The sequence below is a fragment of the Numenius arquata genome, chromosome 4, assembly GCF_964106895.1.
Source record: "Numenius arquata chromosome 4, bNumArq3.hap1.1, whole genome shotgun sequence".
NCBI classification, from domain to species: domain Eukaryota; kingdom Metazoa; phylum Chordata; class Aves; order Charadriiformes; family Scolopacidae; genus Numenius; species Numenius arquata.
The window spans coordinates 71385133-71410748 of record NC_133579.1 but is presented as its reverse complement, the minus strand read 5'-3'; the positions used below and the strand labels follow the sequence as shown (position 1 = coordinate 71410748).

The window sequence follows — 25616 nt, the reverse complement described above, 5'->3', positions numbered from 1 at the left end:
TTTCTGAGCAGGTCACCTTTATTTTCCGACGGCAGGATTCTCTGCTGTGCCCGGCGAAGGCAACTGCCAGACTCACAGGGACACCAGAAGCAGCACAACTCTCTCTCTCTCTCTCTCTCCATTTCTCCTTTGCCAGATCCTCAAACGCTACGTAGTTAGCGAAGTGAGTTTCTCCACGCTCTACAGCGTGCTCGTTAGCCAGATACGAAACCAGGATTTGCAACTAAAACCAAACCAAAACGCCAACAACTTTGCCTTCTATTCTGAAAATCCAAAAAGTCACTGACAAGACTACGTTTGTAATAGTGTAAGTAGAAATTTTACTTTTTAAAAAGTAATAATTAAACACTCAGTTACATAAGGTACCGATTTGTCAACTGGAGAATCAGTTGGAAAATTATTTCCAATATGGGCTTTAAAACATTCTTTTACGTACATGCAAAATATAACCATACCTCCCCTCTCTGCAGGAGAGAGACCACTTGTTGTCAAAGGAAAAAAAAAAAAAAACAAAAAAAAAAAACAACAAAAAAACCATGCTGGAGGCCGTTATTAAGCTGTAATTAATATGAGGAGTGGCTCTTGGTAAGAGTTTTTTTAACTACAGTCATTTTATCAAGTTGTTCAGAGAGACTCCATTCCAATATTAAATGTTCTGTGGGAATAGCGAATATAAAATTCGAATCATTGGCACAATCACAAGTTTACAGAGAATTAGAACTAGCGTCAAATGTTTCGCCGTTGCTTTAAATACTGCTCATTTTTCCTTTGGTTACTTCCTATAATGCAGTACTTGCGGTAAAAAGTAGAACAGTGTCAGCTTTTCACCCAAAGTAATTACTGCTGTTGACATTTAAGAGAAAAAAAAAAAAAAACAAAACTATTTCATCACTTGGGAAGGACATATAAAGGAGTTTATTTGGCAGAGGAACTAAAACACTACAACTCCAAGAGGGAGCTGAGGAAAACCTACCCTCTTCATTCTTCTCCTCGCTTTCCTTGTTTCTCGTCAAGTGCAATGGGGAAATTACGATTTCATCAAGGTAAGGTTAGGTCTCTAAATAACTGGCCCACAGGAAATAAACAGCACAAGGTTATGACCTATTTGAGTTGCCTAGTATTATCTGAATTTTCCTGTTAACTACCTAGGTTTAGGTATTATTTTCGTATCGACCTATAAAGTACTTCCAAATTTTTGCAGACCTTAAGCTTACATGTTAAGGCACTTACCATTCAAGTAAAACAGTTTTTATATAAACAAGCCTGGGAGATGGAGAGAACATTTTAGCAGAACATCCATTCTATTTTTTTTTTTTCCTTGAAAGAAAAAAAAAAATAACATTGACCAAATATTTATAAAATTTTGCATTAAGAGAAAGGTTGTGTTTTATTATCTGAAATGAGCACAAAGTACACCTTCCACAATAACACTGAAAGCAGTGCAAAGACTGACAGTGACCTTTGACTAAAGGTAGTTCTGTAAAAAGAAAAATACCAAATAAATCAGTGCCCTGCTTTGATTGTTGTAAAATTTTTTTTTTTTTTTACATAAAAGTTGGTCCAAACTTACAAAAAAAGCACAAGTGTGCATAGTTCAGAAGATCTGAAAGAGTGCCATAAAAAGCTGATGTCCCTAAATTTAGCAACCACTTAAAACTGCCAAAATACAAAATAAAATTCAGAACTAGAGTTTGTGAACATGTACAATCAATTTATCTAGTTTTTTCAGACAGCATGAGCTTTAAGCATTTTTAATTTTTCCTACTGTATGCAAGACCCTTTTCCACATAAAAATAAAGCTGTTGAATTAACATTATTCAAGTCTGTTGAATTGCTGCTTTAAACTGCAGCTAGGAAAAACAGAACAAAAACGAAAACAAAACAAACGAAGTTTTTCCAGATAAAAATGATGTGCCTGAGGAAAAACAGATACTCAATATGGTAATCCTCTGCCTCGCCCTCTCACTGCGGATGTGCTAATGTGTCCCCTGTATCCTTGGGAATAGCCGGGTCCTTGGGCAGGAGAAGTCCAAGTCTGTCCATGCATGTGGCTGATGCCACTGGGATTTTCCTGTAAGTTGCTTCCGTAGCTAAAGTTGTGCATCTTTGTGGGCAAAGAGTGCGTACTCTCCGGCCCTGCGGAAGCGTCACTGCTGCTCCCCAGAACGGGGATGGGGCCGTGGCTGTATTCAAACCTATGGTCTTTATCTCCACTAAATAGCATGGGGGCAGCGTTGAGGTAAATGTCTCCATAACCAGTTACTGAGCTGGGAAAGGATTCTGAAAAGGCCGACGGAGGAGGGGCACCACCCGAGTGAGATGAAGCAGTACTGTAGTTATCCAAAGACTGAATATCCGAGTTTCCAAGGAAGCTCCTCCTTTCTAAAGCTCCTGATGACCCGCTTCCTATTCCATCGCTACTGCCGTAATGGGCAGATGAGAAGGAAGATGATCCAAAGTTATCCTTGTAGTCTGGGCCTGTTATGTAGGAGTCTCTAGCCTGATAATCCACGCTCGTTTGTACTGGCTCCTCCGTTGTCGCCTGAGCTTGATGCTGAGCAAGCAGCTGCAGAAGAGCTGCCTTCACTCCTGCGTGAGGATCTGTTCCTGAAGAGTTACTTATAGGCAAATGCTGGTTCTCTGTCCGATAATCAAGGTCTTCATCAGTGAGAGGTGGAGGCTCCGGTGGCTCTGGGGGACGTTGGTCTGGAGGCAAGATCCGAGGGCGTTCTTGTTCAGGTGTTCGGTTTAGAAGCCTCATCTCGGACTGCCTAACCAAATCCTCTTGACCTAAGCAGATGAAAAAGAAAAGCTTTGGAATAAAAATATACAATAGCAATACCAGAAAGGAAAGGACTCTTTCCCGGAACACCACAGCGGTTTGGTACTTCAATTTTCATTAACTTATTAGTTAAACATACTGGTAGTCGGACAGATTATTTTGGAGAAGGCAACAGCTCATTTGCCTCAGGAGGGTGATGCAGGTTTCCCCTCAAAGCAAGATTACCAAGCAAGCAGTTTAAATAAAAACGGTACGAGTTCTTTAAAAAAAACACCCAAACTAAACAAAACTCAAGCAACGCAAACACTAGAAAATTCAAAGAGGAATGAGAAAAGATTTGCAAATAGGGATAAAAGTCTTGAGGCACAAAAGGGCACCCTACCAAGGAACAGCAAAACCTAAGGTTAAAAAAAAACACGAACAAAAAAAAACCACCACCCAAAAAAACCTCAAAAAGACACCCCCAAACCACTTCAGAATATTTCTTTCAAGAGCTGCAAACACCACAGAGCAATACATAAACCGCCATATAATAAAACTGCAACAGTAATCCAAAAAGATCAACAACAGAGCTCTAGAGTTTGAGAAGACCCAGGAAACCACTACTATACCCCAACGGAAACCTTCAGCCATGTGTGTTAGCAACAGGTATGGGTAACTACTTAAAGAATTTGACACAAAGCAATTGCTCTAGTCAGCATTAAAAACAAAAATAAAATACCCCAAATCTCCCCAAAATAGGCTTCACCTAAACACACAGTCAGAATTGGCAAATTCCATCTCTGAACTTGCTAGAGAAGACTGTCTTCACCATAAACACCACTAAGAAAACCCCAAGCACCCAGAATAACGCCCAAGGTAACTGTCTCATCAGAAATACTACCGGCACTTGTGTAACCTCTTAGGATGGGGATCATCTTCTGCTCTGTCTGGATGGCACCTCCTACAGCAAGACACAAATTCTACGATCCAGACATCAAAGGCGATCAAATGTAAATCAACTTAATCACCTCTCCTATACTCACGCAGACTAATAGTTAACATGTTAACTCTTTCTCCCCAAACTGTTATGTCTCCACTGCTTGAGGTATCCACCGGTTAGCAATAAAGACCTCCAGTACCTGCAGACGTATATAATGACTTGATCAGATGTGGGTAGCCGGGTGCCGGAGATTCCACGTCGTCCCGGTTGACAGACACGGGAGTGGTGGGCTCTGGAGGCTGCCTGAGTTGTAACGACATTTCATTTCCTGATCCGTTTTCCTTCTCCTCCAACGCAAAATCTTTTTGTTTTGTTTGCTGAGCCTTTATTAACTGCGACAACAGAACAGCAAACGCACTCTGCACAGCTGCCTGGGCAGCATCAGTCTCAACTTTAGGCTGACTCAGCTGAGCAGGTGGTACAGGAGGTTGGGTGACGGTCGGCTGTTTTAGGGACTCCTGTTCCGGCAGTGGTGGCGGAGGCGGCGGCGGCTGCTGCTGCTGCTGTTCTGACTGTTTTTCACCTGCTGACAAAATTCCAGCAGGAAGATTTATTTTATTTAGTTGCTGCTGAGTCTCTGGGTTTACCTTAATATTCAACACTTGGGCAAACTGTGCCAAACTAACACTTGTTTTAGACTGTAGCAGGTTTAGCAGGATTGCCACTTCATTCTGGTTTAACTGCTGTCCAGTGCTTGTTTTTGCTAAAGACAAAAAAGGTGTTTTTAAGTATTATTTAGAACTGGCACATTTCAGAAACTCAAAAGTAAGACTAATCTAGCACGGCTGACACAAATGGCAAAGCATGGGTTTGGACAACACAGAAATGGAATGCTTTTACATATTAACTGCCTTTGGGGGAGTATCTATAGGAAATGGAATAGTGAGATCCAATATAAAGAAAGTGACTTCCAAGGGGTGCACACACGCACTTGGACAGATGAGAAACATCAAGCTGGAGCTCAATTTTCCACCACGCAACTAAGCTGGGGCTTAAGTCCACCTGCTTTAGGCAGCTGCAAGATTTCCAATCCCAAAGATTTCCTATCTTTGACGTATCACACCCCCCCTGTTAACAAGCGGCCATCTGCAAAACGCATTTCCAGTCGTATTCTGGCCCATTCTAATTCACCATCTGGATTCCAACACCTGCTCAAGTGACGAGGCTCCGGGTGACCCAGAAGCCAGCAATATAAATGCAAAAAGCAAATGCTGAATTTGAAGGACAAGAAGTCAACTACTGAGCGGCAGGGAAACGCAGGTTTGTGACAATATGCAATTTTTTCAATGAAACGGAGCTTGCCACAAATAAGAGGAGGTTATGATGATGCAGGGGAACATGAATAAGGAAGTCAGAATATCAAAGTAGTTTCTTAGTTTCAAACACCCACTGCGGTAGTTTATTTTGAAAGGAGAAGTGAAGCAGCATGAATTTCAACATGCCCTACGAGTAGATGACTTAGGGAAGAAAGCAGTTAAAAATGAAAAAATGAGAGTGTGTGTATTTATTAGAGTATTTATTAAAAAAAATTTAAAAATGTGTGAGTGTGCCGGAAGAGCCCTGAATTTTTTTAATCCAGACCAACACAAACACATTCTGCCCTCTTCTATCCCTGCCATCCTGCTAATTCACCAATATTAATTCGTAGCAGATTAATTCAAAGCCATGCTTCAAAAAACGGTCACACGCACAAAAAATATTAAGTATTTGCCTTGAAAGACTAAGAGCAGCACAGCTGGAAAGTGCTGCAAAACCCACAACCCACTAGCCTACTTGTGGATGTGCACCAGGATACAAGCACTTGGAACCTACTCAGGCAGGATCCAGGGACATCATCGATTTGATATACTTATAAAAATATAAAAATAAATCTACCTTTTATTTGGCAATACAGAAAAAACCCATCATTTCTACTGCTGGCTCTCACTCAGATGTCATTCTTAACAGTTGATTTTGTAACATCTGAGGATGCTATGCTCAACACTCAAACTTCACTCATACTCTCAGTGAAAATTCAGGAGAAAAATGCCAAACAGGGAAACTAATCTACCTATTCCATACTCTTTGGTTAGTTTTGAGTCCATTCCAAGAGCAAACCGTACTCTGGGAAACGTCGCAGTTTCTACCGTAACAGAATTTTTGAGCTCTACATAACTCCTGTTAAATTGTAAAATACAATAACCGGGACTCCCATTCATAAATCAGAACATTAACAATTGATCCAAGGTGGTTTTAACATCTTCTTTTGGGGTGCTTACAAACAAATGCAACCATTTTGTTTAAAGCATGCATTTGTACGTAGAGTTCTTCAGTGTGCTTTATCGAGGATATTAGCTATGGTGCATTACGGCTTCCGGAAGCATTTGCTTAATGAAGAAGCCACCTCTATGCTGAACTGCCTAAGCTCCACTGAAAATTAAATTGTCTTCTTTTTCTCCCAGATATATTTTTCTATGCACGTGTGGGCAAACAGCAATATAGGTCTGAATGATTCCTTCTCTATTTGTTTAGTTTATTTTCTATGGTTAGTATTAATAACTAATAAACACAATAGTCTCTCATGGGGCTAACTATTATAAAAACACACAGAAAACAGCTAATATCCTTTGGACTCTTTAAACTTCTATAGAGAGTTTTCATTTGGAGGGGGGAGGAAATTTTAAGGGCTACAGAAAGTTGTCCTTGAAAATGCTGTCAAGACTTTAGTCTAAATATACAGAGTGGCAGAAGCTGACAGCTGGCTTACAGTGAGAAACAGGATGAACAAGAGCAAGAGGCAATAAATTGCAATAAAAGATGATCAAAAGAACTATTTTCTATATATCTTTGCACAGAGCACTTTGAGCTCTGTTCTACTGTTACATGAAGAGTTGACTCAAGATGGTTAGTATTAAAGAATTTTCAGGCGATGTGAATGCATTTCCTGTTTTCCTTCAGCTGAACTAGCATTATCAGTGCCATAGGATTTATGGTCACTTCGCACAATCAAAAAATGGTCTAAATTAAACTTATCAGGTATTCATTTGGTATTGTTAATCTGTATATTTCTACCATTATGAAGGAACTATCACGAACTGCTGAGTATCTCAAATGCTGTTCACATGGGAAACCATTACTTCACTATTTATATTATATTTATAAAATTGGTCTCCAAGCAAGATGCTTCAGTTAAATTAGAATCGTAGAATGATTTGGGTTGGAAGGGACCTTAAAGATCATTGAGTTCCAACCCGCCTGCCCTGGGCAGGGACACCTCCCACCAGACCAGGTTGCTCAAAGCCCCATCCAGCCTGGCCTTGAACACCTCCAGGGATGGGGCATCCACAGCTTCTCTGGGCAACCTGTTCCAGTGTCTCACCACCCTCACAGTGAAGAATTTCTTCCTAGTATCTAATCTAAATCTCCCCTCTTCCAATTTAAAACCATTACCCCTCGTCCTATCGCTCCACTCCCTGATAAGAGTCCCTCCCCATCTCTCCTGTAGCCCCCTTCAGGTACTGGAAGGCCATTACAAGGTCCCCAGGGAGCCTCCAGGCTGAACAACCCCCAGCTCTCTCTCAGCCTGTCTTCATAGGAGAGGTGCTCCAGCTCTCCGATCATCTTTGTGGCCCTCCGCTGGAGCCGTTTCAGAATTAATGGCTGTGCAATCCACAGAGGTAGCTACTTTTTGTTACACCAGGTTTTGGAGTAGGTTTTTTGGTGCTTATTTTTTTTACAACCTGGTTCAGCCCCAACAACTTGGAAAGCTGAAGACGAACACAACAGGCAGAGGGAATCTGTTTAATTTGAAATGTTTTAAAGATCTGCTTTCTAAACAGCTTATCAATACCCATAAATGTCCTCCAATTTATGGAGATTGTGAGGAACTTAGAGCAGCAGCTGACTTGTGGGATTACAGAAGAATTATAGATAAGCAAGAGAGAAAATCCCCTCAAAATACAGAGCAAGGTAATTGCTCTTACCAGATGGAAAAATTAAGTAAAACTTAAAAGGAACACCTAATTTCCAAAAGCAAAGGTAAATCTTCTGTAACAAAGGTTTAACTTACAATACTGTTCCTCCCTCAAGAATCCAGGAGACGTCAGTACTGTGAAAATAGTATCTAAAATTTCTAGAGGTGCAATCCAAGTAGAAGGTAATTATAAGAACCGAAAATATTACTGACCAAGTGCTACACTAGAGTTGCCCTGAGTTTTGAGTTGGGAAGAAGTTTGCATGCCTTGTGGGGTGTTGGTTCTGCTCTCATCCATGCCTAGAGACAGATCCTTCCTAGGGACTTTAGCTGCTGTGGAGTCATCAGTCATGCCCATCTGCTTCTGTCTTCTGCGTTTCTTACTCCACAGCTCATGGCAATCCTGCCACAAAGGAAGGCTGAAAAAAATTATTAGAGAGAATCAGTTTTATCCCAGAATTTCTTTTTTAATTTTTTTTTTTTAAACCATGTTTGTAGAATAAATGCTCAAATTATACATAATGTAACTTTTGAAAGAGGAACCTACTGGCACTCAGAAATACATCAGAAAACACTCAAAACCAGAAAAATCTCAGATCTGCTTTTTCCAGCTGAAATCTCTTCACTGATTGCCTATTTCAGAAGCACAGGTCCCTCTGGCAGAAAAGGGGAACGTGTCTCTTAAAATGACAACCAATGTTACTTTCATGCATTCCTACTTATGAAAAGCCTAATTATTTGTGTAATCAAGGACCTCAATATCAATGCTGCACACTTGCTATAAATCAGAATTTGCAGAGTAACAGCGTTTTCATTTGAAAGTGGGTTTTTTTTTCCAGGGTCCACGTGACCAATTCCTTTTGTCTGCTTGTAAAAATACTACTGCCTAATGAGTTCAAATATTTGTCCACAGTAACAGACACGGCCACCTAGTATTTATAGAATCATCGAATTGGCTAGGTTGGAAGGGACCTTTAAGATCATCTAGTCCAACCATCGACCTAACTCTGATAAAAAACCATAGTTGTACAGCACAGACAACCAAGAAATTAGGGAGGGGGAAAAAAAAAAAAAGAGAGAGAAAAGAAAAAAAGTTGCAGGAGAAAACAGTGCTTGACACTAGCAAAGTTAGGATACCAGTAAGAACAAGGGCTATCCCAGTCCTTTGAGACAGACAAAAGCAGAGACAAGTTTCCTAAAGAAGTCATCTGCCACCAGTTCCGTCCTTCCATTCCTGTTCTCTGCAGGCATCCCAATTCGGATTTCCTGAGGAACACGGAGACCCACCCCACAGATGGCACTAAAAATAGTGCCTATTTTTATTATTGTCCTATTACATATTATTATAACTGTTTGAGCAGTTCCCTCGCGCAGGAAAAATGAGGTGACAGAGATGATAAGAGCCACTGCAAAGGCAATAATGACAACTACTTCCTTTATTCTCTCCCTCCGCATATCAGGTCAAAGACCTGCCAAGTATTTAGTCAAAACCAACTGGAAGCAAACAAGAACTCATTGTGAGAAGTGTCCTGCAGTCCTTGCAATCAGCTCCGTCACTTTCTTTGAATGAACAGCTGTTTCTTCCCAAAGCAGAACTTTGTTCGCTCAAGAAGAACAGTCAACACTTTCCTGTGCATGCTCTGTCAGGAGGAATGTAGTTCCTCTTCATTTTTGAAAGACCACCAATGACTGGCTTGTTTTGAATTCCCATATATCAGCTTCTAGAAGAGATGCATTACCAAGCTCCTGATAAAACCCAAATTTCTTCCCATTCACTTATTTTAACACGCGTATAAGCAACGTGCTATACAAGTGGCTCTGAGATTTTAGTGAACAGCCTAAGCTTGCTGATTTCTGAAATTTCAAAGAGTGTATGTAATCATAATTCAGGCAATGAAACCTCACAGCCACATGTATCAGGAGCATTAGTAACAACAGCGTGTATGGAACAGGCAAGTCTCAAAAGATTTTTAATGAAATTCTTAGGTAAAACTCAAACATTTTTCCTACTTGGTAACTAATTAAAAAGAAGTCAGTACAGGCTGCCTTGAAGGTACAGTTTACTCAAGCAGTATTAAATGGTCTATGTTTTGACAGCTATCTTGAGGGAAGAATGAAACCTGCAGATTCTCTAATACCTTTTCATTGTTTCCCTCACGACAGGTTCCAATATGATTTGTACTGATTAAAATGACAATTAAATCACTGCAAAAACCCTGCTGGACATTGCAATGCATTTTCTCTCAGAAAAACTGACAGAAAAAACCCTGCACAGAAGTATTTCACTTCTGCCTATAAAACCAAGCTTCTCATTTGGCACAAGAAATGATGTATGGTATTTCACTTTAACTCTCAGGTACCTTTGCAGAATTCTATACCCAGTGTCATTCTACCATCAAAGAAGGCAATTCAGATTCATGGAGGACCTCAAAACCCTTGGAAAAAGTAGACACCGATAAAAAGAGATAAAAGGGAAATGATGGTTTTTCAACATTAGAAGCATTTATATAACAGTATTATTTTTTTTAAAGGTACTAACTCAGTAACTAGTTCTAGGAATAATAAATGGAACAGCTCACAGATCCTCACGACCACTGCTATCGTGGTGTAAGAGTCGCTTCAGCTGCACAACCATTTTAGTGCAGAATCACCATTAAACAACTGTACGTATTAACATTTGTTCTGCCCCCATCTACTTTAACTGAACCACAAGGAGCTTAATGAAATCCATTCATGTTTCAAAGAGGTAAGGACCACTACCGAAGGTCATCACTTACTCCGGAGGAGGCATTTTAGATGGTTCCACGTCTCGCAGAAACTCACACTGAAGAGCTTGTTCGGCTGTGCAGCGCTTGCTGGGATCCAGAGCAAGCATATAATCAAATAAATCTAATGCAGCTGGTGGGATGCTACAAAAGAGCAACATGGAGAAAAGCATCACATTTTGATTTCGAATCACACACTTCTGCGCAAAATTTTAATAAACAAATCCCTTCCAAACTAACTGATCATTAAGCCCTCGGATAACTTACATGCTAACAAAACCTGCTCGCAACTTGAGCTTGGTAGTAAGAGGCAGGGATGAACTTCACCTTTTATTACCTGTGCTAGCACATAACCCAAGCTTTCTTTGCTTTGTGTGGTTTAATTGCTCGAAACATTATCCTTACAACCCCCCCCAACACTGTTTAAAGCCAAGACTATATTGTTACTTTACACTTTGGAATTCAGCACCAGGGAGTTGCAGTTTTGAGTGGTCCACGGACGATAATTCTACTGCTTTAAAGATATGTCTCAGTAATATGAACAGGATGATACATTTCTCCTGAAACCCACAGTAACTGAAAGAGGGGAACAAACCCTTTAAAAATGGAACTTACAGCTGTTTTCCGTAACTTTAACGTGTGATATTTGCACAAAACTAGTCCAATGGTAGTACTTTACAATACACGGTTCGGATAACTCCTCTGCGTTGAATGAATTTATGACCCCAAAGACTGTAACGTTAACCAGACTACATATTTAGCTGTAGCCAGTTGTCCTAATAAAAAAAACCAATTAAGTACTCTGAGCTGTTTTTTTGGACAGGGACAACAAGCAGGTGTACCAATCACGGAAAACAAATGTTTCCTTAGGTGAAAGCTGACAGGTGGCTGAAACTTTAGGGCCCTCTTCCCTCTTCTTGAAGCTCCTATTAAATAAGGGTTAAGACAAGCTCTGTGGGTATCATGGGAAGGATAAGAACCTAAAGCCATTTTTCTTTACAGTTAATCTACGTTCATTTTCCAGAAAACAGGGAAGTTCGTAAAGTCTCCAGGAAAACTTAACGCTATCACGGCTGACAAAACTAATTCTTCATCCTTACAAAGCAAACTCTTCTCTCAGTTTTCGACGATACTGCTTCTTTGGTTTCATTGTGTTGAAATAAGCTAATTTTATAACATCAGGCCACACTGCTGGACAAGGACTCCCGCAAATTCGGCTGCACCAAAAAGAAGAGAAAAGGGGTATGAGATCCACAACCACAAGCGAGCAGAGTTGTAGTTTTATTCTTGCATGTACAGTGAATACAAAAATAATTCTGTCCAATGCCCAACACCGTTAAATAATGGTGAATTGCCTATGAAAGATAATCACCCCGCACAGACTAAACTCACTTTAACAAGTCCACTGTTTCTGCCTCACCCCACCCCAGGCATCCTCCACACAAATGTTTTGAAATGCTTAACCAAGGATGTCCAGACAGTACTCCAGGTATCTGACTTGAAGAACTGGATAGCCCAGATTTAGAGTGCTAATTAACTTCTGTGTCCTTAGTTCCCAATGCCAGTGAAGAAGGACACAACAAATGGCTGAAAAAGTACTTTTCACTGAGAATTTAATTGATGCTGAAGACATAAGGGGGAAAAGAAAAATCTCAGTAAGGCCTATGGGCAGAAGCAAGATCCGACCACTAAAAAGCCTGTATATGTTTCTCCTTCAGTTATGAGTTTTATGTCTGGAGCCTCATCTATCTTCACAAATGGAGTTTCCCAGTCTTATTCCCCCCCTCCTTCATCCCCAACCGAGGATGGCTAAGCACAGGTTGACAAACACCACACTTCTGAGCAGAACCTTCAGAGGCATTTTACCATATATGCAAGGTTTTAAACTCCGATGCAGGCTATCATAAAAGGACATTTGGTGAATACCTTTCCCTAATTCACCCTTTCCATTTTTTAGACTTAAATTGTTAGTGTAAGAGACCTAATGATCTATTAGTTGAGCCCTGACTGCTGCGCAAACCAATCTGACTTTACGCCGGTTGAGGTATGTAACTTTCAGGAGGAAAAAAGGAAATAATAAATCTATCTTTTCCTATCACAATTTACTTCAGCTCTATCTTTGAATGTTAAAATTACAAAAAATAAATGTAGAATTATTGACTGTAACATGATGGTGGTAGAGATGTTGACTATATTGATATATTACATTTAAATAGCCAAAAATGCATAGCATCAGTGAAGAGGAAAAATGAACTACAAACAGGAGCTTCCAGCAGAAGGAAATTGCAACATTTTACTTTGCTGTACCAGAGGTTCAGCAAAAGAGAAAAAACTTCAAATGACTGCACTGTGATGTGCTTCAATGCCATCTAGTGCTCAAAACCAAAAATTTCCCAACTCACAAGTTTAGTTCTTACTGATATGCGTCATACCTCGTAAAAACTTCATTTTTCCAGGCCAGCTAATAAACACACTACACAAAAACATGCTGCTTTTTTATCTGTTTTGAAAAATATCTCAATATATGACTTCAAAATGTTTTCTATTCATTCAATTTTTAAAATAATGTTGACCATTTACTGTTCAGGTTCTGTAAGTTCTGTAGGACTCGGCCTCTTTTCCCCTCGTTTCTAGGAAGAGGACCTCTCCTCACTTAGGAGGTCAATTATGATATCAGAATCAAGAGCAACTTTTGCTTGCTGAATAACAGGGAAACAAAAGATGCCCCGGTTCAACAGAGTTACATAGATACCATTCTATGATTTCTTGAGATAAGGAAAGAAAGAAAATTTTTACCTCCATAAAGTGTCTGCCAGTTTGTAATGGAACAGAAATATTCCCACAGAAATAATAAAGCCCAGGTGTGTATGTGGAAGGCTTGAAACAAGAACTCAAGGCAAGTAGCACGCCAAGTACCTACTCCTCCCCAATCCCACTTTTCCTTATTATTCCCCATGTTTTCATTTTGATTTGCTGCGAGGAAGTTGAAACATCATCTTAAAAAAATAAGAGGCGTTTTGACTACTCTCTCTGTACAACTTCAGCAACTTCCAGCTGCTCTAACAACACACCCTCTTACTATTCAACTGTTCATTACTAGGACCACAGAATACTCACAGAAAAACCCTTCTCCACGTCCAAGCAGAAGTCACTTGCTTTACACGCCCCTCAAAACCTCTAACATCTCACTCAGGGCAATAACTGAGTACTTGTTAATGTTCGCAGTGCGTTATGTACAATTTTAACACTAACAAAACAAACCTGATAGTTTATGAAGCATCTACTACACGATAGTACTTGCAAGTTACCTTATAAGTTCCAGTTGAGCAAGTTCTTGATTTGCTTGAAATATTGGCTTTTTTGTAAAAAGTTCACCCAGGATGCAGCTGTAAAAGAATTTCGCACAATTCCATCATTATGGCTTTCAATATAGATTGATAGAAACATTTCAAGATTTATTTTTGGTTTGTTTTTATGCTTGCTACACTTCTGTACCAAACTCTTACCCACAGCTCCAGACATCGATAGCTGGTGTGTATCTTTCTTCTCCGAGCAGCAGTTCAGGAGGCCGATACCATAATGTAATAACTTTGTTGGTATACGGTCGGCTGTTGGGGGGAGGAAAAAAAAAAAGAGGACTATCATTTTACTCCAATCTCATTTCTGAAAAAGTGATACTTTGAGGATTTTCCTTCTGTGGTGCTGTTTAAGAGCAGTACAAGACCTGCAAAGCTGCAACTGCACAAAAAGCAAACGCAACTGTCTGATCAAAGTTACCAAAGGAGAGATTGAGGATGTAATACTCTACGTTTGTTACACTGCTAGTCATTTCAGGAGAAGGACCTGCTTGGATAAAACCAGTAATTTCTGGGCAACCATTAGAATGCTGAACATAGGATCTCTACAAGCATTTAGAAAAGAAGAAAAAAAAGTAACTTTCCCCTCTGTAAGCAGGAGTAAAAGAGACAAAGCCTTTTTCTTTAACTACATCCTTCAATAATTTTGATTCAGAAGCCTTGAATGCTTCCAATATCTTCCTATATTTCATGACATCTTTAAATCTCTTCAGAAGTTTTGGTCACCGGGAATAATCTTTTTCACTCTCACGCTAAGGCAAAGATTTCCGCTATCTTACACACACATTTATTTGTGGACAGGCTGAGATACAGCATCAACAGTTCAGAATGGAAGGCAGAAAACAGATGTTAGGTTTTAGTTTTGTTTCGATCAGGGTGTCTTAAAAGTCATCTCAAAATTCTTTCAGTTTTAATAATTCACGCTTAATATCGCTAGGTATCTCCAAACAGAAAGCAGAGTAACATTAAGTACAGAATTCGAATAATTGTAGCATAAAGGTTAACAAGTTCTTACAACATAGTCAGTGGGACAGGTATCGTTTCTGCAATCACCCAAGTCTCTTTTTCATTAATAAGCTCCCCAACTCATTTTTAAAATGTGGTATGTTTTTGGAAACAATCCCATCGTTTATCATATTTATCTCTGCAGCAAGCATTCCTCTATGAAATGTTTACATGGTATGGACTTTCTCTACAGATACACCACTCATATATATTAGTATACGGTCCTTTTTATTTGAACAGATGTTTTCTTACACAATCTGTCATATCTCCTACTCCAAACATATTAAATCCACCAGAATAACATTTAAAAGAGCACAGCTACGACAACCGATAGGAATTTATTTAAAATTAAATTTTTTATTTCCTCCACATTACGCTCCTACTAAATTCTGTACCCTTTTGAAAAGTGTGTAATTCTAAACAACAGTAAACCAAATGTAAAATACATTAATTTAAGGCAGCAGCTATTATACACTTGTTGGTATATATTAATTACATCTGTTACTGCAGGTCAGAAGCTACTCAGAAGGAAAATGAATGACAAAAGAATTGCCAAAAATATGCTAATGAGATTCTAATTATCCTCCAAAGTTCAACTGGCAATTCTATTAGCTAGCATAATTACATTTTAATCTTGGTTTCATTTATATATAATGGTGTAATAATAATGTTGCTGTTTCATGTACAGTAAAATCTGTTATTTGCACTATAAAGACGCTGAACTTTCAATTGTAAAATTCCTAATGAACAGTTAGTTTTACATGTAAAATTTAAATTAGTTTAAAAACGGACATTAAAAAAAACCACAGTAAACCAGAGGAAAAAAAAAAAAATAGGTGAGTTTAGTGCACATTAAAATAAGGCAGGATGGCATCAATCCTTTTATTATAAATACATAAAAAAAAATAATTAATTACCCAGCAGCAGCTGCTTAAGATTATCTTTACCCTGCAATATACTCAACAATTTCCATACCTGTACTTAGGCATATATTCCTGAAATAACAGCTCAGAAGACAGTGAAACTATTGCTATCAGGTTCAACAACAAGCTCAGAGCTCTGCGAGAAAACAATCAACTCATCAAGCTAACATTATGGATATTATTTCCCAAATTAGGTATGCAGAAATCAAAATAAGCTCAGGTAGCTAATATTCTCGGTATCTAACCACCCGATGTACATACTAGTGTAATAAGCATTCAGCCTGAATTTTGAAAATCCAGTTCCACATGACAAACACATAACATTACAATGCAAATATTGGAGTTCTTAATCATAAAAAACTGTGCACCTGTTTCCTGGAGTACGAGCATAACGAAGCCAAGAACAACAGAAGCACAAGTCGCAAGATGTTTGAGAATAACTTTTATTTAAACTCGTATCTCTGTTTCCAGCAGATTTAACAGCACTGACTGCCTGAAGAATACAATGAACCTCTTCAAATGTAAGGTTAAATCTTACACAAAACTAATGCTTTTTGAAAAGCAACTGTATACTAATTTATATGAGAAAAAAAAAATTATTTTCTTTCCTTAAATAAACTTTTCCTAAGTATACCAACAGAAAGAATATGTTTACAGGGACCAGAAACTAAAAGTAAAAACCTATATATTGATGCAACCTGCTTAAGACTGCAACTCTTCGTTTCCAATCAATATATTGATTGGAAACTCTCTACAGTTATTTATCCAGAACACTTGGAAAAGCAATACACTTGCACAAAGAGAGTTTTGTGGTTTTATGCAGTGTAAGACAACATGCACTTCTTTCCATTTCCTAAGCCATTACTTGTATTACAGTACAATAACATCTCTAAATAAAACAGTCATCTTTTCTGGCCCTCATAATACTTAAGAGTTATGCAGAAAGATTAAACTTCTAAATGCTTTTTCACAGTATAATTATATCTTACCTTTCTTCGGAGTTGTACAGCCGAGCAAGCCCAAAATCTGCAAGCTTTATCTGCCCTCTGGTGGAAAAAGCAAAGAATTGTTTAGTGGTTAATCCTGTTTTGATAGATTTCCTCCCCAAAAATCAGGCAAAGGTTGAGATTTTGAGACAGCTGCAACTGATCTTCACCAAACCACATTAAGGAGGCGGCAATGCCTTACAATAGATGCATCTCTTCAGTAAATAAATACACTCGCTTACTGAATAGCAAAGACAAGTGAGCAAAATGAGGTATGCTCATCAAATGGCATTTACATCACCGGATGTTAGTCCAAATCTAGGTGTCTAATGTAAAGTATTCAAATCAGTAACTCTGCAAGAAAAAAAACAAACGAGGGAGAAAACTGATTTTCTCATGCTTTACTGCTTGCATAAGCATTTGTACAACAAACAACTATCAGCAGTCATACTTCCGTCTAGGAAACTGTCCTGTTCTCCCCTCTTGTAAAGTTTAAATACAGCCTTTAAATCAGGGTGACCGACCAGATAAGGGCTTCTATTTTTGCTGGCAGCCAACTTGCTGAATGACACAACCGCTAACCCCTTCCGGAGTTTTCCCACATATGAGGGGAAAAGTAGAAGATACAGAGCTCTCGCCTGGCAGTTTCCACAGCTAAAAGGCACTGCTCAATGGCCAGAAGCCCCCGCCATCCATAAAGTCTGCATGATTTAAACAGAAAGGTATCTGCAAGCTTTTCCAATACCTGAAATGAGTGTTGGAATGTTATGTGGAGTTTTTGTTTTTCTATACTCATGAGCTTTTAAAACTCCTGTTACTTTCAAAGACAGCAAATGTCACTTTCAACTAGAGTTTATTTTATCAAATTAGGGCAAGACTTGCTGACGTGTGTAAGAATGACTATTTTATGATAATAAGATATACAGGTTATCCTTTCCATTCCATTTTTCCTCTCAGATGCGTGCTTGGAGTTGCTGTACCGCTTGCAGAACCCCCGCAAACAGACATGTTCCCCTCAAATTTACATGCTTATTCCTCAGAGAGCATATTTGTGGAAGAGCAACAAATTTTTGAGCAAAGACATTTAAGCTGCGTATCTAAAAGATACATAATCCATGTGTTTGGCTTCAGGCTGTAACTAGTAATGGGATTTTAGAAACACTGTCTTACAATTATTCAGCTCAACTATCAACTTTTTCTTCCTCCAGCGGGAACATCTAAGGTCAAAAAATAGCCCAGGGGAAAAAACTTTGTACCCTGGATTGGAGAGAGCACAGTAGGACAGAAAGCTCCACCTCTACCCTAATGCACTTTTCTCCACTGTCAGGTTATACCTCAGCTTCTGAGCTCCCAAAGGTGCACGGAGCCAGCACCACCACTAGAGATTAGCTGGCAAACAAGATGAGGTGTGTGGGCACAGTGAGTGATGTGGACGCCTGTTTAAGGGTCTGTATCATAATCTGGCAAGTCTGCAGCGGGATCCAGAGCAGAATCCAGAAAATAGTCTGACGTTAGCTCATTATAAGAGAAAAAAAAAAAAAAAAAAAAAAAAAAAAAAAAAAAAAAAAAGAGGAACAAAGGGAAAATTTAATTTGGAGAAAGCTGGGACAAAACTAGACCCTTACCAAAAAGAAATCCATTTTGTCTCCAACAGCAGCAGTAGATTTTTAGGGAGAACATGTGAACCTGCTCAATTTGGGGCTCATCTTCCTTGTACTTAACCACCACCCACATTCATTGTGTTATGGATGCTAAAACAGGTATTCCTGTCTATTCCCTCCAGCAGGTGTTAACGATCCTGTCCATGAATGTGTCTCACCACCTTCAATCTCCTGACACTACATGGAAAGCCTCCTGTGATAACAAATCTCAGAAGCTGACTACCTGCTCTGTAAAGATACTCTTTTTTGCTGTTAGAAACCTTGCTCTTACAGTTGCTCCGCGGTTTTAGTACTGCTGGATTCAATGAACAGTTCTGTCCTGTAATTAGCCACTATCTTCACGCAGGCTTTTTATTTGCTGTTGTTAAATATTGAACAAAAGCGTGTTTAACTAATACGATTTGTAATTACAAGGGGTCAAGGAAATAAGAAACAAATTCTTCCCCCCATTTGCTTATGGCTATAACTGCAAGCCAAAGCGTGTTTGAACACGCCTGATTGATTATTCTTTTTAAAGCATTATCCTGACTGACGAAGACAAGGACCTCAGAATTATGTCATGAAGAACCAGCCTAGCCACACTTCATCTTGAAATGGGATGGCAAAAAGGATACACATCAAATGTTTACGTCCTAAAATTCTGTTTTAATATATTTGAACTCAGATAATTTCCCCCCCTACTCCGATTTAAAAGTTTCAAGTTTTAATCCTGCTCTAACCCAGATAAGTTTAACAAACAATTGCAGGATGCAGTGTTAAGCAGGGAACATTACCCGATTAGTATTTTACAGTTGATTTCAAAGAAACTAGGCAACCTAAAAAAAAGTTTTGCTAAGGATTTAAAGGAAGTGGACTGTGAAAATTAAAAGAAAGATTTAAATGTGATGTTAACATACAATTTTTTTACATACTTTAAGTAATATCCATACCTATTATTCAGTAGAATATTTGAACATTTGATATCTCTGTGCAAAAAGTTCTTCTTGTGGCAATAGGCCAAGCCCTCCATCAGTTGTCTCATAAAAGATTTAATATGATTTTCATTAAAATGAACCAAACCGGATTCCAGCAGTCCCATCAAGTCATGGTCCATATATTCAAATACCAGGTAAAATGCACCTAGGAAAAGAAAGGGAAAGGGTAGGAGAAACAGAGAGCATTTAATTTAACAGCAGCCTAGAGCATTGCTGCTCCCTACTTTTGAAAGTTGGAAGTATTTTTCACAAAACTATTTACATTTTATGCGATATGTATAGCTGTACCTCACGTCCATTAACAGCACTGCAATACAGTGCAGTAAAAATGTTTTAATAAAATTGCTTTTCCCTGTAAACAATTACACTAATCAAATGTTTGTGCAAACAAATGCTACCTCATGGTGCTTTAATCTAAACAGACGTACTCTCCCCTACGCTCTCAGTCTCCATATATTTTATTTAAAGAAAAATTAACTGGGTTAATATAGGAGAAATCTAGAAACAAAGTATGTACAGCACTAATCCACCTGTCATGATTCAGTGACTGATTTTAAGCTTTTAGTGTGGAACTAGGTCAGAAATAAGCCTGCTCTTCTCAAACTGAAATTACCAATAAGACAGGACAAAATGAGAAAGCAGAACTAACCTACTAGCAACAGCAGCTCTGCCAAGACAGGGCTCATATTCCCAGTTGCCACATACATACAGTAAGCATAATAGAATCTGGTCTTATCTCCCATTAGCCTGTGCAATTCCACAAATAAAGCTATTAAAGCCAAGGCTCTTTGATATATGTAAGTATTCCTAAAGAGGAAAAGTGCTGAGTGCTTCAGAAGCCACAAGAACCAATCTCCAGCCCAACCACCCCCAGTACGATCTGCTTTTTAGTACTTAATTCTTCCCCTTCTTCTTAACTCTGGGGCAGAGAAGACAGTGCAGGCTCAGCAGAGCACCGGTGGCAATGCAGAAATCACATTCAGGTGGCTCTGTCTACCTTCCATTTTCAAAAGCGAAGAGATTTTCAGAGCTACCACTCTAAAATACAAATAGCTTCTGTCCAACAAGAACTCACTACAGGTTCTAGTTCCTAAATAAGAAGTTTCAATTCAGAAGCTAGTGAAAGTCTTGGAGCAATAATGAGAAGTCAGCTTGCCAGAATGTACACGCACACACGGCCAAATTCTAACGAACTGACTTGTTTTCTTGCATAATAGCTTAAAAGGGAAGGAAGAGTGCTAAATCCGTCTGCCATTTAACAAAGAGAAAAAAGGTTACTCGTACGGTAACTGTTAAACTTGAAACAAAAATCAGCGTAGAGCAGCTAAACCACAGGCCATTGCGTGTCAAGAGTTCGTCGTTTTTAATTTAGGTCCTTTTGTCCTGCTGTATGTTATAGGCAAGAAGCAAAATACTGATCATAAAACACCCCTGTTGGTGTGCACACAGGAGGTAAATCAAGCAGGTACAACCCCATCCCACCAGTTCAAGACGAGAGAAGGAAGTATGAAGAGCCACGAAGAACCGCAAGTCTGCTGTGTCACTATTTGCATAACTGAGTTCACCAATGCAGTTCACCAGTTCAACATGGTAAAAGCCCAGAGGCTCCTGACCTTGGTCTTTTAGAACAAGATAGTTGGCAACCTGGTGCTAGGTCTGCTTCACCGACAACTGCTGAAGTACGAACCACGACATATTTTAAAGTGCCCTGAAACAAAACACCTGATGTTATTGCTGCAGTGCCAGAATAATCTAGATATGCCTTTCAGAGGATGTCAGCTCAACAAAACTGAATACCAGTGATCGTGGTATCTTCTTTCTCTGGAATAGAAAAGAAAGTTAACTCTGTCATGGCAGCAGGCTACACTTTGTATACACGACAAGGAGCAAGACTGGGAAGGGTCAGTGGGATTGCAGACCTGTTCAGTGAGAATCTCTGAACACAGTCTTCTTGTTTATGTGCAAAGTAGCCTCCATGCCTTGAGCAATCTTCCTGCTCTGCCACTAGCTCTCGGGATTTTTCACCACTATTTATAACCAGCAATCACAATTGGTACCCTCATGCAAGAAGGAAAGCTGACAACAATGGAGATAATTTATAAATAAAACAGGGCAGTACCTGGGAAATGACATCCGATTATTTATATTCTCTGCAACTCTCATTAAGAAACATACAATACAACAGTATAAATGCTAAATTTTCCTTCCGTATCAGAGCAAGAGCAAACGCACGAATCCATTGCACTTGTTTATTACCACCTATTTACTACCTACATATTATACAATCTCAGAAGACTTTTTAAAAAGCAAAACTGTTCAAGCCGAATCTTCTTCATTGGTTACAAGAAACTATTAGAATTAAACTACTAGCCTTGGCAGTCTAACCATTAGAACCTGATTTTCAGTATTACTCAAACTAGATTTTGAAGTGATTGTAGCTGTAAAAAAGGTATCTAGCAGACTGAAGTGAAACTTCTGTTCGTTTATTTCTAGACAAACATGGTGCCCTTTTCTGATAGAGAACTAGAGTTTCAGTCAAAACAGCTGCATTATTCCACTTGATCATTTCAAATCTCCATTGCTGCTCATCAGATCGAGGGATCTGATCCTTCTTAACAGGGAAAGAAGCTATATAGATTCAGGAAGAAAACAGTCAAAGAAGACTTCACAAGTGAACTACGCCCAGGCAGAATTCTGCTTACTACAGTACAGTCTGAGTTTACAGCATCCTTTAGTTCAATCAAAACAAATGCCATACAAATACACATTTCTCAAAGAGGAAAACAGAAAAAATAACTGTGCTTTCCTTTATGAGGCCAAGACATTCGATAACTTGGAGGTTACGTTTTAAAATGACCCTTTCTTTCATGCTAGCTTTGCCCAATATTCACATTTCTGGAAGCAGGGTCATAAAACAACCTAAAGCTCTGTTACAGTAAATCGCATGCAATCCAAATGAACCTAGAATTACTTCTTTGTCTTGAATGTTACTCATCTTACTGCTATTATGTTAAAGACCTGCACTTCCCAACAAGTAAGCACCTGTGGGCTGGGAGGCAGTCCATTTCCACACGCTGCAACAAAGCACTAACAGGGCGTTTATACCTTGGGTGCCCCATTTCCTTTGCTAATACCATGCTGCTCATCTCCATTCCTTCATCTACGGAGATAATAAGAAACCTTAACATCATTGCATGTTGACGGAGCAGCAGCTGGAACAGCTGAACAGCAGTAATATTGCCTACTTCTGAATATGGGATAAGAGGCAGCAGCTGAATCTATCAGGGAGGTACACAATAAGTAAAGACGACTCACATGGGTGGAAACAATCCTCGCCTTACTCCTTTTGCTTGCACTTCGAAAAATTCATCTTTTTGACCATTCTGTCAGTTAAGATTGATAAGGGGCAGAAAGCAAGATACCAGTTTAGAGTAATTAAAGGATTAACACATCTCCTCCTCCTGTTCATACATTTCAAGTCATGGAGCTCCAACAGTAGCAGTTTTCTTAACCAAAACACAAAATGAGCTGGAGTGTAATGCTCTAAAGCTATGCATACAAAACAGGTGAGCGAACAAAACGTGTCACTGATGATCTGTAAAATACAAAGGGTCTTCTGAGGGGCCAAAAAAAAAGACAAAACATACTTTGCATTTTTGTGACACAGGCAGGCTCTGGATTATTTGGCGGGGGGGGGGGGGGGGGGGGGGGCTGTCATCAAATCACACAGATCCAACAAAGCAGAACATCAAGTTACACATTTGTTCCCAAAGTCAGATACAAGTGCTTCGGGCTGGGAGGGGAGCAGCAGGGCACAATGATCCAAAAGCCTACCTAGATGACAGCTTTTAAGCAAGTATTTTCCACATGTGATTTCATAGGGACAATGTCTATGGTTTCTCAAAATATCTGATAAGATACAGATCAGAGGAACCCAGAGACCAGAGGTGCCTTATTATGTGCAAATTTTCATTCAATCCTTGGATATACGCACTACAATTTTCTAATTTGAGAAACACCAAATAAAGGCATAGCCGCTGAATTAATTGCCTTAAGACTAAAGAAAGCATCACTGCTGTACTCATTCTTCCATTTAGATGAAGAAACTCCTTCCACAAAACAACTTCTTTAAGACAAATTTAGTCTAATGAAACCAGCATTTTTTAAATTTTTTATTTTTTACTTTTTCACCCAATATTAAGTTTTCATTTGATGACAGTTTTATTCTTTCATTCCAAGTTCAATCGCATTCTCCTTTTGGAACAAATCCAACCCAAACTACACGTACATAGAAACATGTTCTGAAATAAGCATACCAGCCAAGGGCATACTGAAGCCCCAGAGTAAATACTGCCCTTGTTTCATCACATACTACAGGGAAAGAAGAAAGTGAACAAAAAACTTAAAGTAGAGGAAAAGTAAGACAAACAGGTCTGAAATCTTTGATTAACAGTCAGGTTCTTTTCTCATTTTGCCATAATGTGGATCGAGTTGAAAAGCCCCGCAATTAGGTCTGTGCAATTCCAGACCAGAGTCCAGTACAGCACACGCAAATGGGAAGCGCCACTCGAGCCATCACACTATTCCTGATAACTCAGCTGTAGCATAAAAACCTATTTGGGTAAGAAGTTTCCATCAGCTATTTTAGGAGCAGCAATCCACGGATAATCCACACAGAAAACCCACGAAACTCAAGCTGTGATGTTAACCAGATCTAATTAATTTTATAGAAACACGCACACAATCCAAACAGATAATCCACACACAGGAAAAAAAGACACAAACCCAACAAAGAACCCCACAAATAAGCTGTGATGTTAACCAGATCTTTTTTATTAGAGTCTCCCTTGCAAATCTTTACACCCTCCCTCAGGTTAGCAATTGAAAATGCCTCTTCCAGACAAAAGGAGGAAGAGATGTCAGTCAGTCCACCTACTGGTTTTACGTTCAGTCACAAATCCGCGTTGGGTGGAGAACGGATTGAGAGCAGCCCTGTCAAGAAGGACTCAGGGGTGTTGGTGGATGACAAGCTTAACACGAGCCGGCAAGTGCACTCCCAGCCCAGAAAGCCAACCGCATCCTGGGCTGCATCAAAAGAAGCATGGCCAGCAGGACGAGGAAGGGGATTCTGCCCCTCTGCTCTGCTCTGGTGAGACCCTGACCCCACCTGGAGTACTGTGTCCAGCTTCGGGGTCCTCAACACAGGAAGGACATGGACCTGTTGGAACGGGTCCAGCGGAGGGCCACAAAGATGATCAGAGGGCTGGAGCACTTCTCCTATTAAAATAGGTTGAGAGAGGTGGGGTTGTTCAGCCTGGAGAAGAGAAGGCCCCAGGGACACCTTATATCGGCCTTCTAGTATCTAAAGGGGGCTACAGGAGAGATGAGGAGGGACTCTTGATCAGGGAGTGGAGTGATGGGACGAGGGCTAACGGTTTTAAATTGGAAGAGGGGAGATTTAGATTAAATACTAGAAAGAAATTCTTTACTGTGAGGGTGGTGAGACACTGGAACAGGTTGCCCAGAGAAGCTGTGGATGCCCCATCCCTGGAAGTGTTCAAGGCCAGGCTGGATGGGGCTTTGAACAACCTGGTCTAGTGGAGGTGTGCCTGCCCAGGGCAGGGGGGTTGGAACTCGATGATCTTTAAGGTCCCTTCCAACTCTAACCATTCTATGATTCTATGAAAAGCTGTCAGGCACACTCAATGTATTTAGTAAAAAAAGATTACAGGAGTCCCACAGCTAGACTGTTGAGCACTTGCAAACAGCTTCTAGCTGATAAAGAGGCAACTGAGAAGCGAAGGGCAATCTCAGGTGCCCAAAGAAAAAAAAGAGACACCTAAATCATATAAATGACAGACTCACTGAGAAAACAAACCAGAGCTGACAAAAGCCCATCAAAAGCAAGAAGGACCTTTTTTCCAATGATTCACTTCATTACTGATGAAGTGGCTCGATTAACTTAGCTTATGAGATGTATAGATTTGCATACACCTAGGAAATAGCTCTTTGTTTTCAGCTTTTGTTTTAAATCTTGTTTTCTTCAATTACTGTTGCAGGGAGAACGTTACACAAACTCTCAGACAAAAAAAGTGCTAAGAGAAGATGATGAAGCACAACCCTCCTGCCCAAAACTCTGGTCCAAAAGGACATGAACTGAAGTTCATGAATGTGAACTCCAATTAATTTGAAATACCATCAAGCGAACAAAAAGGAAAAGCAAAGGAAAG

General features: G+C 39.5%; 1 protein-coding gene across 2 annotated transcripts in view; it reads right to left on the bottom strand.

The window, feature by feature from the left end:
* Nucleotides 1-1361: 1361 nt before the first annotated feature.
* Nucleotides 1362-25616, bottom strand: part of CDK13 (cyclin dependent kinase 13) — a 44806-nt gene continuing 20551 nt past the window's right edge. For both annotated transcript variants that reach the window (XM_074146892.1, XM_074146893.1), the window contains exons 6-14: nt 19342-19531; nt 16755-16811; nt 13988-14089; nt 13790-13867; nt 11582-11698; nt 10494-10625; nt 7930-8135; nt 3904-4467; nt 1362-2790 (exon numbers count right to left, since the gene is read on the bottom strand). In XM_074146892.1, coding sequence (XP_074002993.1) covers nt 1934-2790; nt 3904-4467; nt 7930-8135; nt 10494-10625; nt 11582-11698; nt 13790-13867; nt 13988-14089; nt 16755-16811; nt 19342-19531 — 2303 coding nt within the window. In that variant the 3' untranslated portion in view covers nt 1362-1933. The remainder of the gene's footprint in view (nt 2791-3903; nt 4468-7929; nt 8136-10493; nt 10626-11581; nt 11699-13789; nt 13868-13987; nt 14090-16754; nt 16812-19341; nt 19532-25616) is intronic.